This window comes from Talpa europaea (assembly GCF_964194135.1).
Source record: "Talpa europaea genome assembly, chromosome: 4".
NCBI lineage: Eukaryota > Metazoa > Chordata > Mammalia > Eulipotyphla > Talpidae > Talpa > Talpa europaea.
Genome location: NC_140070.1, coordinates 24,541,913 through 24,560,140, shown reverse-complemented (window position 1 = coordinate 24,560,140; position 18,228 = coordinate 24,541,913). Strand labels below are relative to the sequence as shown.

Here is an 18,228-nt window from a genome sequence, read left to right as displayed (position 1 = left end):
GTGTCTTAGCTCCCTGGTTGGGGGTCGAACTCATGCCACAGTAGCTGGCAATAGCTTGATAGCGCTGAGACTTAACCCCTGTGCCACCAGGGAGGCCCTGAAATGGATATATTTCTTAAATGTTTGAGACTTTACATATTTGTACTGTAATCTTCAGCTTGTTGATTCCTGATCAACTTAATATGACAATAATAATGTTGTATGCCAATAAATGCCATTAATAAAAATTATAAAATATCACTTAACTCAAACTAAGTCAATCCCTTTTGAGAAAAACAGGGTGAAGGGTACCCATGCACATGGCTAGTGCAAAGCATCAGTCACCTCTCACTCTGTCCTCACTTCCTCTGTGGGCCTGGGTCACTGGGGTAAATCATGCCATATCCAGCTGAACAGGCATCTGAATTCTGACTACTTCTCAAACTTTTACAGAACTCTTCTTTTTAGTCACATTTTACCTCAACATGATCAATTCCTGCACCTTTCAGAGACTGGGGGTTTAAACCTGGTTCTTTCCTCACAACCAGTTTGAGTTCTCAGGCTACCTGACCTAGTACTGAACTGACATCTGTATTTCAGATTCCAAAAACGTTGCTGTTGTCTCTCCTTGTTTGCTTCATCCTTGTGAGTCTGTGTGATGACTTTCCAATCATCCTTAGTGAGATTTTGGAAGGGAATGGATATAAGGGTCAGTATCTTATCATCTTTACCCGGCAGAGTCCCCCATGGACTGCCGCAAAGCCTTCTGTACCCCCAGCACACGCTCCCTGCTCTCTCAACTAAGAGGACCCCATCTATCATTAATAAACTGTAGTTTTCATTTCTCTACTTGAAATGATACATAAGTAAAAGCTTATCGCTTTTAATATTACTTCGGGTATTCATTATTGCTAAAAGCTGAGCAACGTGAGCATGTTACTGTCAAGTACTTTGAGGTAAACGGCAAGTGAACTTCCTTGTTTATTCACATCAAGACAGAGAAATAGAGTGCCATAAAATGCAGCTTCTGAATGTCACTGTCTTTCAACTATCAGCTGAAGAAGTTTGGTTTAAGAAAGAAAATAGTTTCTCTGTTGCATTAAGGGAAACAAGGAAATTGCTTTATTTACCAGAGATTCTGTGGTAAACTCATAGTGTATATTGAATAAGAACATTTGCTAGTTAAAGTAATGGCAACATCCATTACTGCAGGGCAAAGTTAAACAGTTTCTACAACATAAAGAGTTCCACATTCTCTGGCCTAAATTTAATATGGCTTTCTTTTAAATTTTAGTTTTAAGAATTACTCAGAAAAGATGAAATGCTAGTAATTATACCATAAAACTTTTGAAGGTTTTATGCATTAAAGTTTAGAATTTTAATTATCAAATAGAAAGCACATTTTACAAAATGGGTATGTTTTGCTATTATTTGAGTAAAATGTCATTTTTTGGTAAGCTGAAGTCATGACAAAAAATGTTTAAGCATGTGCATTTAAAACAGTATTTAGTGTGCCATGATATTTCAATTTTATTATAATCTGATTAAAATTAGGGGAAACTATCTTCCAGAGAAGCAAGTGCTGGGTAAGTACATTTCGTATATTTACTATTATTGTAATATACTCTTCTACACAAAGCAGAAATTGGAGAATTTGGCATTAGCTGCTCATTATATGTTGGGAACAAATTCAGTTACTCAGGACACAAAAGCACATTGATGGATATTTTTATTTTACTCTGCAGACACTGAAGACAAGCATAATTTCAGTTTTAAATTACATCCCAAAGAAATACCAATGTTTTAACTTTGAAATGGAAGAAAGAAAAACAAGCATCCAGCAAAGTTCATTAGCAGCAGATTTTTATAGCTTATAAATAATAGTACACTCTATTATATTGAAAGAAATTTAAATGAAATATCAAGGTTAGCATAACCTAGATGTGAAGAATGAAAACACAGAATTGAGGGTAAAACTCCCATTTTATAAAACATCAAAACAAAGGCTCATCTAGTTTTCATTTGGCAGAAAACTTTTTAGCACAAAAAAATCCTTACTTAGGCCTTAGGGTTTTTAAACACAATAGTGGGATTAATATGTAATCTTAGACAAATGATAATTTCCTTTCCAGATACCATCAGTCTTTCACCACTGATATATCTTAAAATTAAAAACAATAGGATGAGATCACATTCTCTTGCAAATTAATGTAAATCAATCATACTGTAAGTTTCAGGTTTTTTTCTATTATTTATCTAGTATATTATTTATAAACTAGTTTATAAATAAAAATAAATAATATTTTATCTACTATTAGAGATCTATTATTAGATAGATAAATAATTATTTATCTAATTATTCATAAATAATGAACTGGGCCTCCCCTGGTGGCGCAGTGGTTGAGTCCTGGGTTGCAAGGCTGCCCGCAGCCTCTGCAGCACCAGTTCGATCCCCGGCCACCGGCGAGGGTCCCACAAAATAAAGAAATAAAGAACTAGTTTATTATTTATAAATTCTAGTTTATTATTTATAAATTATTCTAGGAAGTTGGTGTAGAATTAGAGGTCAATGGTTCTGTGTGGCACTGACCCACAGGCACACTGTACCGCTTCAGCTCCAAGTATCTACATCTAATCACACCATGAGAAAGAAAAGAGTGTCCTTTCCCAAAGAAGACACACATACAGGACCAGAAGAAGTTCAGCTACCTCCCCACATACACTTTGAAAAAGGGATAGAAAGACAAGCAGTTGCAGACCACAGCTCTGACAAGGTAACAGAAAGGCAGTTGAGAGCCAGTGTCCCTACAGCCCAATGTCTGTCCTGTTTACTTAATTTCTGTCCTAGTTAAGCTCCTTAAGAGTTTCTGTGCCAAAATTTGGTTTTCCTTTTCTTTCTACTCTAGTCGCACATCTCAAGAAGGGCACCACTGGCATTGGGCAAATCATGCTTGTCTGGGACAGTCCTACCAAAGGTGGGGGCTGGCAGCTCTGGTCCCTACCTACTCATGTCAGTGGAGGGAGCTGCCAAATCAGTGAGCAACCAAAAATGCATTTCCAAGTGCCCTTAGTAGGTGAACACCACACTACCACATAAAAAACACTGCTACAAGCTCTACTATTTCATTAAACCCAGTGTCAAGAACCATCTATATGACTCAAGTCTGTATCCCTAGTTAAGAATTTTCTAAAATTTGAATCGCTTTTTTTCCTTTCAACAAAACATGGACATTCCCATGTCCTCTACAATCACTTCAAATCTCTCTTCTCCCTCACGAAGCCCTAACCTGTTTCTCTCTATTGTGGTTAACATATGCACCATCCAGAGTCAACCAAGCGGAAAATTGGCAGGCAAACAAAACCCCTCCCTCTCTCTTACCAAGTACTCTCAATTCTATGTTCTAATATCTCTCAAGTCCTTCCTCTTGGATGCCTACCAGGTTCCTATCATCTCTGTGTTACTGCAGTGGCCTCTAGACTTTCACTGTTTTCACCTTCTCTTCTAATGCAAACACCGTACTGCGCTCTCCTAGCCACTATTTATTGTTCCACATTCCACGTGACCTTGAGAAAACGGGGGAAATTCCTTAGAAGGGTACAGAAAGACCTATACCAACATCTACATCCTCACTTCTGATTCTCAACAAGGGTCCTCATGTACCTAACATCCAGCATGATGCTAACTTGCCCCTTCGGGGGAAGGAGCCTGGTCTAGATACCTGTGCGCACACGCTGGATGTGTCCCACTGGCCTCCGCTGGCCCCTGAGGATCGACAATCACTTGGGAGGTGGGGGCACCAGCTGAAATGTTCTAGAACCCAGGCATCTTGCAGATTCTAAGTATTGACTGAAATGATCAATTCTTTATAAAGAAGAATTTAGTAAGGACATGACCCTACTAATGCACACACTGAATGGAATGATTTTCTCTTTTCTGTCTTCAAACAACTTCACCTTACATAGAAGGGCTTCTAGTATTAATTGCTTACAAACCGTGATGAAACACTTTAGGGACCCAGACACCACATGGTTAAGCTGAATGTCAAATGAATGGATAGCAACCTACACAAATAACCTACCACCTACAGCTACAATTTTTTATTAGGTAAATGGATGAAGAGCATCCTACCTGCACCACTGCCATGCTCGATCAGTAATACGTAATTCAGACATGGATCATTCATTTTGTTCAAGATTTTATTTTGCATTTTCTTATACTGGAAACTCTTTCTTAGGTTAGCATTTACCACTTGGAGATTCACTGTTGGAGGCCAAGTGCTGGAGGATCAACAAGTGGGGATCCCCTGTAACACAGGTGGCCCATGACATAGCCACACAGGCTCTGCAAATGCTCTAAGTCTTTGAAATCTATAAAGGCTATATCTAAAATGAGTGTTTCCAACTCACCCAAATAAACGTTTGTAACATACATTCTTTTCTTTCTTTGCAACATAAGTTCTTTTATTCATAATACAAGTTCTTATGACACAGATTATCATATAGAAACTGAACATTCTTACTTGAAATATAACAGATCTTTTCTTTCTTTGCAACGTAAGTTCTTTTATTCATAATACAAGTTCTTATGACACAGATTATCATATAGAAACTGAACATTCTTACTTGAAATATAACAGAAATCATAAAGCACATGAGCACTATCTTATTAAAGCATTGCACTTCAAGTAAAATCAAAACAAAACATAAAGACTAAGGTTATTTCTTTATCTTTCAATAAAGGCTATAAAGTTTCTGAGTTTTATTTTTTAAATAAAAAAGACAAGAACTTCCACAATAGTTCCCTTACTATGAACTACCACAGAAATGAAAAACAAGATATTTAAATTTTGCAAGCAACTGAAATTCAATAAAATTTTAATCTATAATTTAAATTAAATGACTTCAGAGTTAACCAATCATGTAATTTTTATCCCACTTGATTGGTAGGAAATGAACTGAAGAGGGTTAACAACCTGCTACATGTTCATTTCAAGGAAGGAAAATAAAAACCTACACTAAATTCCCCCTTTTTAAAAAGATTTTCAGATAATACTGATATTAATAGTAAGTGATGTCTTGGCATGACCAAAGGCAAAGTAAAACAAACTTACTTTTTGCTTGCCTCACAGACATCGGTAATATTGGAGAAAAGATGGTGACTCTCTGTTTTGGTCATTGTATCACTCAGTTCTTTAGAATTTTTAAACATTCGTATCAAGATCTCCAAGCTGAGTAAATATGAATGCTCAGAGGATATGACTTCAAAGATAGCCTGGGAAGAAGGAAAAAGAAATAGATTATTAAATCTTTAAACTAAAGAGCTAAATATAGCTCTCATCATTCCACTATAAGAACAGAATGACAGACTATCTTGATAAGTACCAAAAATAAGCATTAAGAAATTTACATCACCATATGACTGTCTTCATATAAGGCACATATATCCAAAATCTCAAAACTAGAATCAAGAGCCTGGTATAAATATGAAAAAAGGAAAGCATCAACTGACTTGTGATTACATCCTGAGGTCATTCTTTGCCAAGGGGTGCAGTCAATGGAAGGAAGCTAGATATAAAATCTCAGTGTGAGGTTAACGAACCTTTGGGGCATCTCCTCCAGTCTTGCTTTCAAAGCTCGACTGTTCTGGGACAGTAAAGATTTATGGCAATTGCCTGGGAGTCAGAGGATATTTTTCACAAATAGTTTCCTTCACTCCCTCTCCTCTGGAATCCTTCTCTCCCTGATTTTAATTAGACCAATTTACAATCAATAACAGCAAACATTCTGGGTGTATTAGGAGAGCAAGATTGTACCTACCCTCAAAAGATTCTTATCAGTCGCAAAAATTCTTTTATATAAACTCACATAATTGAAAGTAATTCTATTTGTCCAAGAGCCACCTCTCTGCTCTTGTCAGTGTCTCAAGAAGAAGTGAAGTACCCTCTACAGAAACTGTTGGTGCCAGGCACAAGGTTTGTTAAAGATAAGGATTCATTAAAGATGAAATGCTAACCCACATATGTGGATGGACACCAACGCCCGGGGTAAGGAATTCATCTAGCTCCTTAACAAAATCAACTTTAGGGCTTCCAGGAATGGCAAGGCAGGGAGAATTCCTCCCCAGGGAGAGGTGGTTAATATCCTTGTGTGCCTGAGACTCACAGCCTTCCTGGAGGCTAGTAACACTGCCATCATCAGCCTGGCCTCAGGCCTGCTCCCCTTAAGTCTGTGGCCCAAAGGACAAGAAGGACTTTCTCTTAAGTCCTTGTGTTGCAGCTGAGGTCAGGTGGGAGCTGGCAGTCCAGGAAGGCAGACATCCAGCTGCTGGGGTGGGCCATACTTTATAAGTCAGGCTAGTGATGCTAATCTCAGCATTCACCGCCCTTCTTAGCATCCACATGCATTTAGGGAAGTCTTAATTAAATGTGCTAATCTAGCCTCTGTGTGCTCCAGGGACTGAAGTGTTATATCCATCTGCAGAGTAAAGAGTAGGAACATTAAGTGTCTTATTTAACCTTCATCTAGTTGTAATGCTATCCAATCAATATAGTTATCTCCAGGTGTATAATGGTAACTAATTTATACTTTTCCCTTCCTAAGCAAAAAGAAAAGATTTCAGGTTGTTGATGGATATCGTGTCTTGGAATGACTTAAAATATTTTCTAAAGGAAAAGCTTTAATAATCAAATCCAAAAAGCTAATATTGGAACAGATAGGAGAAACTAAACAGAACAGATGGCATGAAAAGACAAATAAGTGGTAGTAGCTTAATACAGGTTTAATGTAGTAACAGTTAAAACATCCTTCAACAGAGACATCAAGACATCAACTACTTAAAAGCAAATCAGGTTACCTCTGCTAAAAGCAAAAGGGGCAGAAAGGAACCATAAAGTTACATTTGTTGCTATCATTACTTTTTGCTATAACAAATCCGGACAAATATTTTCAAAACATACAGGAAATAGAATAGGTTCAAGTAGATAAGGTTTAAAAGAATAGCAATGTTCAAATGCATACATTAGAACACTGAACAATCTCTTGAATGCAGACCAATTCATAATAATAGCTACCTCTGGAGAGAGAGGAGGGCATGGGCCTGGCAGGGAGAATATGGGAATTATTATTTTTTATCAAAAGTTTTAATTTCTTTAAGAAATATGTATAAAATTATTATTAATTCTCAGTGATGGGTATCCCAATATTATATATTTTTTAACTTAAAAAAATGGCATTATAATGTTCCCTTATATGTTTGCTATTTCAAGTCAATGAAAAAAGGATTCTTCCTGCTATTTGTGGAATTAATTTATATGTGTGCATATACATAGACTTATATATACACATTATTATTCATAAGACAGGAAGGAAGTGCTTTGAGAACATAATGTAGCACTACAATGAACAATTTTCTTAAAATGCTTTTATTTAAACTTCAAGTTGTGAAACCCTATTGTTACTTAATGTTTATTAACTAAACTTTTGTTTTAGATTAATTTTAGATTTATAGAAATCTTGCAGAGAGATTAGATGCCTGTGTCTCCAATCAGCTTCCTCTAGCTAATGTACATTACACAACCAAGTTACATTACATTTTGTCTATAGACAAATGTACATATTTTATTCAGATTTCACCAATTTTTCCACCATATCCATTTTCAGGTCTAGAATCTAAAATCAGTTTCATTCAGTCTAAATACTTAAACTAGGTATTTTGTTTTGTAAATTAAAATATTGGGATATTTAAAAATTTTTCTTTTCTGGAGGTTATGTGCAGTTTTAGTTAACAATGATCACACGTTGGGCCTCCCTGGTGGTGCAGCAGGTTGAGCACAGCGCTGTCAAGCTGTCTACAGCCTCTGCAGGTGGGTTCGATTCCCAGCCGCCTAGGGAGATACCCACATGGTGCAGCGGACCTCTCATGTCTCCCCCACTGCTCCCCTCAGCAGTGTTTTCGGTCTGTCTGCCTGTTCTGTTCCCCACTCTGTATCTGGTGAATTCTCTCACCCTCCTGCTCCTCTGGCCTGTACCCCAGTTCTTGCATAAATAAATAAATCTTTAAAAAATCACATGTTGCTTTTATAAAAGGAAGAAGATAAATATATTTTCAGAGGAAAACTGAACAAGTACACACAGTAGGTAAAAGCACAGACAACCACACACACCCTTCAGAGCTCTAACCATCTGCTCAGCAGAAAACATACCTCTTGTCTCTTTCTTTCCTCTTGGCTAACTGTCTGAGATAATCCATTTTTTTTCACCTAAGAGAAAAAACAAAATGAAGTTGAGCTCACTTATATCTAGAACATTATCCTACAGGTTAACTTAATCTGTTCCAGACTTAGTTTTGGATGTTCCTAAATATTTATCAAATTCTTTCCTAAATCAAACATGAGTAAATCTATTAATAAAGAAAATGAAGCCATTACTCTAAGAGCTTACTATTCAGGATGACACTTTGAAAGAGTAATGTCAACACTGTTTTTCACCAAGATTCCATGAAATAATAATGTTCTTTATAAAAACCCAATAAAGCAAGAAAACAAAGTCCTCCCTTCCCCAAATTTCAGCAGTCTTTTCAGCATATCTGAATTCAACAAGTGAGAATGCTAACCCGATAGTCTTTAGAGAAGCAAAAGTACTTGTAAGAACAACCAAGAATTTCAGTTTCATATGTTAGCACTGCAGTTGTACCTTTAGTAAAATCACTGCAATTATTTCTTCAGCCACCACACCTTTTTATTTATTTGACTGCTGCAGTTCTATCACAACGCAGCTTCTAAACTGAAGGACAGAGGTAGAACTGTGAATTCTAGAAGATACCTAGCAGTGAGTCTGGTACACCAAAGCTACTCCCGTTTTTCTGTCAAAGATTAAATTACCGAAAACCATGGCATGTATAAAATATCAACCCATTAAATCCTACACTTACAGAAGATCAGTAAAGGGCCTCCCTAATGGCCTAGGTGTTAAGTCTCAGCACTATCACCTTTAAGGCCTGAGTTCGATTCCTACCCAGGGAACTAACGAGCACACCAGACCTCTCCTGTCTCGCCTGCTGCTGCGCTCAGCAGTGTATTTCAGTAGATCTACCTGTTCTGCTCACTCTTCTGTCTCTGGTGAATCCTCTCTCCTCATCACACCTTTGGCCTACACCCCAGTTCTTCCATGCAAAATAATTGAAGTCAATAAATAACTGAAGTCAATATACTAGTGTTTGTTTATAAAAAAAAAAAGCAATAAAAAAGAGTTCTCTCCTTTCACAATAGAAATTAATAGAAACAAAATACAACAAATGTAACTAAATATTTTTGCTATTATAATCCTAAGAAAATATTTAAAACCATATTCCCTAGATCCAATTCTAATATCTCAAATTTTTCATCGTAAGTTTGATGCAGTAAAAAGGTATTATTTTCCTACTAATTGCAGACCTAAAAGTTTTAAAATGTGATACATATTCTCTTAAATGTATTCACAGATGCAAAAAAAACCATAAAGATTGGTATCTACCATCACTCTTTTAAAAATAAATGTTTTCCTTAGCAGTTGGAGATTTTATACTATCTTTTGTTATCCTTTAAATCATATTTATGGGGCCTCCCCGGTGGCGCAGCGGTTGAGCACTGGGTTGCGAAGCTGCCCGCGGCCTCTGCGGCGCCGGTTCGATCCCCGGCTGCTCCCCGGCCACCGGAGGAGGGTCGCACATGGCGCACAGACCTCTCCTGCCGCCCGCTGCTCCCCTCAGCAGTGTACTTCGGTCCTTCTGCCTGCTCTGCTCCCCGCTCTGGCTCTGGTGAATTCTCTCACCCTCCCGCACTTCTGACTGTACCCAGTGCATGTATAAACAAAAACAAACAAACAAACCAGCAAACAAATAAATAAAGCATGCCTCTATAAAAAAAAAAAATCATATTTATGTCAATCCCTTCCCCCCCAGTTTCCTAATGCAATAGAGTTCCAATTATTAGGCTATCTTATTACTCTAATATAACCCTAGCATAATCTGATGCAAAAAAATATGTTTTTGTTTTATTTCCTAAAATTTCCCAGAACCATTAAGCTTTAAGTGTGAAAGAGTCTCTTGGATTATGTAATCACTATATGATCATTTAACCACCTATGACCAAAACAACACAATTACTTCCAATTTTAGTGCTGTGAGCCTTAAAAGTAAATTTTTTTTCTCCTAAAAGTAAAATGTTATTGCGAATGCAACTGTTAGTAAGGTGGGGGAGGGGAAACAGTGGCTTCATTAAGGGAGGCTTTGTGAATCAGTATTTCAAGTTTACCCCCTTTATCTTGTGCCCCAGTGGTTTGACATCATGGGACAAAGTGCCATAGAAGATTTGCGATGGGCAAGAGAGATGGCTCTAGTAAAGTGGCAAAAGGACAACAATTAAAGGGGGAGGCTTGAAGAAAGACCCAGAGAAACATTTTAACTGCAGATGCAATCTTAGTTTTATAGAATTCCTAGGTGTTGAAGACCTGGAAAAGAATATCCTTAACGCTGCTCCCAGCCACCTGGCACAGTCTTTGGGAATGCCCAGGGGAGTGACGCATGGCCTCGTACAGGAAGACAGCAGGTGCAAAGTCTCCTGTGGACTGTCATAGACATGATGACAATTAGAGCTGACCCTTCGACAACATGGGTTTAAATGTCCTGGGTCCACTTACAGCAGATTTTTTTCAATAAGTACATTGGCCCTCCATTCAAGGATTCAACCAATCCACACACGCAAACCCGCAGGCATGAAGGGTTAACTCTAAGGACTTAAGCATTCAAGGATTCAACCAATCCACACACGCAAACCCGCAGGCATGAAGGGTTAACTCTAAGGACTTGAGCAACCACAGGCCTTGGTATCCTCGGGTGGCCTGAAAGCAATCCTCAGTGGATATGAAGACATGATTGGAGTTGTCTTTGAGGAGTCAAAACTTATATGTGGATTTTTGACTAAAAAGGGGTTGCAGGTCCATCTTCAAAACTACACACATATTCGTATCTTTAACTTGAAGTTTGGAAAAACTCACAGAATATAGTAGAAAGAATCCTGAATCAATAATAAAATTATCATTTATTGAATATTTACTGTGTGCCAGGAAATGTGCAAAGCATTAAGCCCTTTCCCATTGAATCCTTATAAAAACTTCAGAAAGTTGACACCATTCTTGCCCCCAATTCACAAATGTGGAAAACAACCAGGGCTTAGAATTCAAAATCACACAGCTAATAGGTTGCAGACCAGGCCTGTCCAACTCCAGTGCTTATGCTCGTAACTATGACATCATATGCATTAGAGACCCTACTCTCCAGGAGGCACCCCATTTCTAGGGTTAAGCAATCATCACGATTGCTCCTCTATAATGCCAGGATTGTACCAAGTCTCCAAATGGGGTTTTCTCATCAACCCACACTGTGAAATGTTCTTAGCTTTTCCACCTGACCCTGGACCAGACTGTTAGCAAGAATTCATGCTGAAAGGCTTTTGTGTACATTGTAATAAGGGAGGAGACAATCAGAGGAACAGAACCACTGTTCCAGCTCTAGGCAGGAATGTCAGGTTTTCCTCTCTGTCTCACTTCCTGGTGGCTCCACAACCAGTTGCCAGGCCTGCAATGTCTTCAGGCAAGGTTACCAGCAAGACTCTTCACCCTATTTGGCATCTCCATTGCAAAAAACTAATGAGTTCAAACCCAGAAGTCTTAACAGGGAGAGAGGGGAACATGTGTGCTCGGAGGCCTACGCAGATGACAACTGGTTTACAGAAGGATTAAGAGTACTTCATTAGATCAAAAGAAAAGGAAAGAAAAAATTCCCCCCTAAGATAGTTGTTCTCTTAAGGGGAAAGAGAGGTTGCTTTGAAAAAGGCAAAGTATCATCTTTTACAAATACAATACAAGCAATGATAAAATATTCCATACGAAACCAGAGCCCATACAAAGCTCCTGCAACAGAGAAAAAGATGCCAGGATGTTTTCTTGGGTCATAATTAAGAAAACTGAAGTGCAGCACCTTCAGGGAGTCTGAAAATAGGCTCTGCAGAATTTTGACAAATGTGCACTTGTGGCCGGCGGCCAGACCACTGCTCCCAGGCTTGTCCTTCAGTCTCAGCCCCTCCGGACCCTTCCCAGGGCAGGCTGGAAGGTTCTTCCTCAGAGCCAAGAGGAACCCTGATGTCCACTTGTGCTCCTGTTCCATGGGTAGCTCTACATTAAGTTGCACCAAGAGCGCTGCCTGAAGGGAGGTCATAAACAGGCAAGACAACTTCACAGACTAAGGAGATTGTGGAGATAGACCCAGAGAGAGGGGGCGAGAGTGGTATAAAAAGCATCCTGCAAAGACTGCCAGAAGACAGAGAAGAGAACATTAAGCCCAACATCAAGCAGAAAGAAACAAGGAAAGAAGAATGGAAGGAGGAAAGAGGAAGAAAGGAAAAGGACGAAGAAAGAATGTGTCAAAAAGTTTTCATTGTAAATATCTGGAAATTTTCTGGCCAAAGACAGTGACCTTGGCAGTAAGTAAAATCACTTGACTATCCAGACATCTTTTTGATTAAAAAAAAAAGTGTATAAAGCACATTAAAGTATGTTTAGTATGCCAATAATATGCAAGTTCTTTTTGCAATTTGTACATTTTTGCTAAGAGAATCTAAAATATTATCAAGTTTATCACATTTATTCAAATGTTCCCCTTCTTTCCATGTGTGACAGAGAAAAAGTAATATGCCATTTTCTAAAACCTGATTCCTATCTTGCTATTTAAAGTGAAAAAAATTAAAACTGCACAGGCTCCTTTTCAATCTTTAAAATATACATTTCTTCTTTTTTTTTTTTAAAGATTTATTTATTTATTTATACAAGCACTGGGTACAGTCAAGCACGGGAGGGTGAGAGAATTCACCAGAGCCAGAGCGGGGAGCAAAGCAGGCAGAAGGACCGAAGTACACTGCAGAGGGGAGCAGCGGGCGCGGCAGGAGAGGTCTGTCGTGCCATGTGGGACCCTCTCCGGCTGGCTGGGGATCAAACTGGCGCTGCAGAGGCTGCGGGCAGCTTCGCAGCCCAGCACTCAACCGCTGCGCCACCAGGGGAGACCCTAAAATATACATTTCTTATTGGTAGTTCGGGTTAAGTACAAGTGAGAAGGTCAAATCAATGCTTCACTAATGATCTCTTCCAACCTCATTTAACTTTTTATTCCTCCTTAGTTATTTAACATTATCAATCATTTGAATTGCAAAAGTAGTTTAGTGAAACACTAAGAATTTGATTCAATTTGGAGTTCTTCACTATGTGTAATCAAGCCAATTCACAAAACTGTTCAAATCTTACCATGATAGACTTTAGAAAAAATATGAATGCATGCAAATATCTTCAAGATTTAAAGTGGATAAAAATATAGTCAAATAAAGCAACTGTGCAAGACTACAGTTTTGTTTTGTATTTTTAAAGTATGCATTTTTTTTAAGATTGATTGATTGATTGATTCAAGCACTGGGTACAGTCAGAAGCGTGGGAGGGTGAGAGAATTCACCAGAGCCAGAGCGGGGAGCAGAGCAGACAGAGGGATCGAGGTACACTGCTGAGGGGAGCAGCCAGAGGCAGGAGAGGTCTGCGTGGGACCCTCCTCCGGTGGCCAGGGGTGGGGGTGGGGCAGCCAGGGATCAAACCGGTGCTGCAGAAGCTGCTGGCAGCTTTGCAACCCAGCGCTCAACCGCTGCGCCACAAGGAGGCCCCCAAGACTACAGTTTTGACAAAAGTTTTAAAATATGAATACAGGTCCTCCCTGGTGGCACAGGGGTTAAACTCTAAAGGCTATCAAGCTGTCACCAGCCACTGCAGCCTGAGTTCGATCCCTGGCCAGTGAGATAACCCACATGGCTCAGCAGACTTCTGTTTCACCCGCTGCTCCTTTTAAGCAGTGTATTTCAGTAGATTAGCCTGTTCTGCTTCCCATTCTTTCTCTAGTGAATCCTCTCACCTCCCCCCACCTCTGGCCTGCACCCCAGTTCTTGTATGTATAAATAAAAATAAATCTTTCAAAAATTTTATTCAAAAAATAAAAAACCCACATGGCGGCAGACCTCTCCTGCCTCACCCACTGCGCCCCCTCAGCAGTGTACTTCAGTAGATCCACCTATTCTGCTCCCCACTCTGTCTCTGGTGAACGCTCTCACCCCCCAAACCTCTGGCTTACACCCCAGTACTTGTATGCATAAATAAATAATTCCTTTTAAAATATATGAATACGGAAGACTCACTAATGTTAACTAGTCTCAAATTTGTAACAATAAATTATATTTCATTACTGCAAGTTGTATTGAAATTCTTCACCTATGATGTTTATAACCAATTTATTTCCCATGTCCAAATGAGAGAGAAATTAATAGCTAAAACTGATAAAGAATAGCACAAAATATTTCATTAATGTATCAAACACTGTCTAGTTAAACCAAAATGTATATTTTGAAATTTATGAGAAGATAAACTCTTCAATGTATAGACTCAAAAGTATAGTATTAGGGCCTCCCCGGTGGCGCAGCGGTTGAGCGCTGGGTTGCGGAGCTGTCCGCAGCCTCTGCAGCACCAGTTCGATCCCCGGCTGCTCCCCGGCCACCGGAGTAGGGTCCCACATGGCGCGCAGACCTCTCCTGCCGCCCGCTGCTCCCCTCAGCAGTGTACTTTGGTCCCTCTGCCTGCTCTGTTCCCCGCTCTGGCTCTGGTGAGTTCTCTCACCCTCCCGTGCTTCTGACTGTACCCAGTGCTTGTATAAATAAATAAATAAATAAATAAATAAATAAATAAATAAATAAATAAATAAATAAATAAATAAATAAAAGTATAGTATTAAATACTCCATCTAAAATTCACATCACTACTCTTCTTGATACTGTGCAGGGATGAGCATCTTGCAGGGATGAGCATCCCCAAAAATCAGCAAGAGGTTTAAGACACTCACCACAAGCATGGGTGTTTTACCCCATGGAGTACTGTGTCACGAAACTTTGTGCAAATTTCCTTGGTTGTTGACTCCACTGGCTGGAATAAACTATAAGACAAGTTTACTAAGCCTCAAGTAGACCCAAACATTGCCATTTATATAGAGCTATCTACAGAATGGAGCTAGTGCTGTGTCTGTGGAAAACAGCCACGTTCAATTACACCAGTCTTTTGACCACCCAAACCAACATTTCTGGGGGGGCAAATAGGGACGTGTTTCCAGGACCTTCTGTGACTGATAGTGCTCTAAAACAAGATGGGAGGCACATTCCTCGTCTGTTTCTCCACCAGCCAGGGAAACCAGAGTGGAAGAACCCCAGAAGATTGACCAACTGAAAAAGCTCAGAAAAGTTGCCAATTAAAAATTAGATCAGATATTTATAATCCAAGCTCGCTTGAGCTCCATAAAGCGCCAGTGTACGTTGAATACCCTTTTGAGCTAAAACCTTTGAACTTGCGGAGTTTACTCACTAGCTGAAAATCAGCGGGTTATTCATGCCTCTTGATGATTTGCTATTCACAGGCTTCTGTTCTCAAGAGCTCAAGTGGGAAGGGAATGAATAGTAAAGTAAAATTATACCACAGGACAAAGTCACTCCCAGGTCTTTGCTACAGACTTAATACAACTCAAATAGCCCTAGAATTACAAATGAGCTAGAGGGCTTTCACTGTAACTAACATGGGAACAGCCTCTTGGGGAGTACGTTTGAAGTTGGGAAAAAGAAAAATCTGCCTGGGTCCAGAAACAGTCCTCTGTAATCAGCCCAGCAAGCTGTTTCCAGCCCTGAATGGGTCTGGGAGAGGCCTGGGAGATCATCTATCCAGGCTACCAGTTGCCACAGAGATCTGTGCAACCAAAGATCAGATAAATGATATCAAGATGGGGGGCAATGACAGGCTTTTAGGGGGGATAGTTAACTAGGGAAAACATTACCTTTTTTATTCTTCCAAATTATGTTAATTGAATTAAAGTACATTTACATCTTTGTATCTGCTCTGGCGTTAACAGGTTCAAACCTCTACAAATGTACACTTTTATAACCTGGCATCTACCAGAGCCCCAACAATCCTCCATCATGTTCCTGCTTCCTCCCCCTCTACACTTCCCTCCTCCCCTGGTTTTGCAGTCAGATGTTAAAAACTTATTACAGGTTTGGTTTTGACTGACACTTTGTTATGTTTCCCTATGTTCCACATAAATGTGAGACCATCAGTATTTGTCCTTCTTCTGACTTACTCTGCTTAGCATTATCCTTTCCAGTTCCATCCATGTTGTCATAAATGACAGGAGTTCATTGTTTTTTATAGTTGAGAGTAGTACACTCTCTTTTTTTATTTTTTTTTTATTTTTTTTTTTTCAAAGAGGCATGTATTTTTATTTATGTATTTATTTATTTATTTGTTTGTTTGTTTGTTCACACATGCACTGGGTACAGTCAGAAGCGCGGGAGGGTGAGAGAATTCACCAGAGCCAGAGCGGGGAGCAGAGCAGGCAGAAGGACCGAAGTACACTGCTGAGGGGAGCAGCGGGCGGCAGGAGAGGTCTGCACGCCATGCGGGACCCTCCTCCGGTGGCCGGGGAGCAGCCGGGGATCGAACCGGCGCCGCAGAGGCCGCGGGCAGCTTCGCAACCCAGCGCTCAACCGCTGCGCCACCGGGGAGGCCCTACACTCTCTTTTTTTAAAAAGGAGAGGTAGAAGACAATGGCCTATTTAATAAAATCATGTACTTAATTAGAAAATTTGTTAAGTTACATACCAGGGGCCTCCTAATTCATTTATTCAAAAAATGGATTGGGCCTCCCTGGTGGTGCAAGGGGTTAAGCACAGCAACATGAAGCTATCTGCAGCCTCTGCAGCATGAGTTCGATCCCTGGCCAGGGAGGTACCCATATGGTGCAGCAGACCTCTCCTGTCTCGCCCGTTGTTCCCCTCAGCAGTGTATTTCAGTCAGTTCTGCCTGTTCTGGTCCCTACTCTGTCTCTGGTGAATCCTCTCACCCTCTATACCGCTGGCCTGTACCCCAGTTCTTGTATGCATAAATAAATAAATCTTTTTTTTAAAAAAAAGGATTTCTTCTCTGGCCTTCTGTTGTTAAGCTTATCTATAATCCTCACCAAAGTTCTAAGATCTCAAGAAGCAACAAGCACTCTCAGACTCCTGGTAAGCACAAGTCAATAAAATGATGGTAAATTCAGATAACAAATGCCAGGGCTTGAAGCTTTTGCTTCTCTACGGCCTACATCATTCTCTCAGCATCCCCAAATGAACCCAAATTATTTCAACACAGATAGGAGACTGAAAGTACAAACCACAGATAGGTGATTAAATGTACAAGAATAAACTGCTGTGCTATGTACGATTTAGTTGATAAACATGTATGAATTCAGTCAGTCCTTGCTGGCTTTCTCTCTCTGATCCAGCTAATTCCTGGTTGACTTCTTGTTAGTCCTCCATGTATTTGAAATGCTTACCTTGCCCCAGGTGCTGTTCTTTCCAGGCATCTAAGCCTTATAACAACCTTGCAAGGAAGGTATTACTAGCCCCTTATTTTATAAAATACAGAGACATGGAAAAGTGGTAATTAACCCTAATAAGTGGTAAAGCTGGAAGTTGGGATTCAAACTCAAGCCTGCCTGCTCACCTATAAAGGTTATGCTCTTAACCACAACAGCTCACTGTCTTCTAATACTTCTGACTTCGTGATCTACAGTTATTCTCTTAAAATATGGGCTTCCACCAATACCGCAGAAACCAGAATCTCACACTGAGTCACAGCTTCTGCCACTGTGAAAGCTAAGTCATTAGCTGGGACCCTAGAAATTTAACTTGTGATTAGTCCTGACATTTCTCCCACTATATAAATTCCTTTCTTTGACCTGTGGCTCTTCCTAGCTTTCACTGCCCTGTGGGCTACTAAGTCTAGACCCAAATGTATTCACACTCTCCACTTGAGATAAGTGAGAGCTATGGTCCTCTTTACCAACAATCAAGAGGAGAAAATGAAATTAAGAAAATACATAAAAATTTAATGACACAGAAAGGCAAACTAATTTTAGGTGGAAAGGCCAATTCTCTAAGACTATTTAAAAAAAAAAAAGCAGTTTTAAAAACTGGAATGTATACTAAAATACCAAAGAACAGACCAGGCTAATTACTAATAAACACTGGAGGGGTTGGGATAGTTGTGGAATCAAGGCTGATTTCAGTCATAACTGAGATGTTTAATTTTATAATAAGGAGAATGCATCCA

At 39.6% G+C, this 18,228-nt stretch overlaps 1 protein-coding gene across 1 annotated transcript in view; it reads right to left on the bottom strand.

Moving 5' to 3' along the window:
• ARHGEF26 (Rho guanine nucleotide exchange factor 26) overlaps nt 1-18,228 on the bottom strand; it is a gene marked incomplete at both ends in the record, with an annotated part of 100,516 nt that overhangs the window by 62,961 nt on the left and 19,327 nt on the right. Inside the window, 2 exons of the mRNA XM_084232577.1 lie at nt 5,091-5,251; nt 8,181-8,237. Of these exons, the coding sequence (XP_084088703.1) occupies nt 5,091-5,251; nt 8,181-8,237 (218 nt within the window). The remainder of the gene's footprint in view (nt 1-5,090; nt 5,252-8,180; nt 8,238-18,228) is intronic.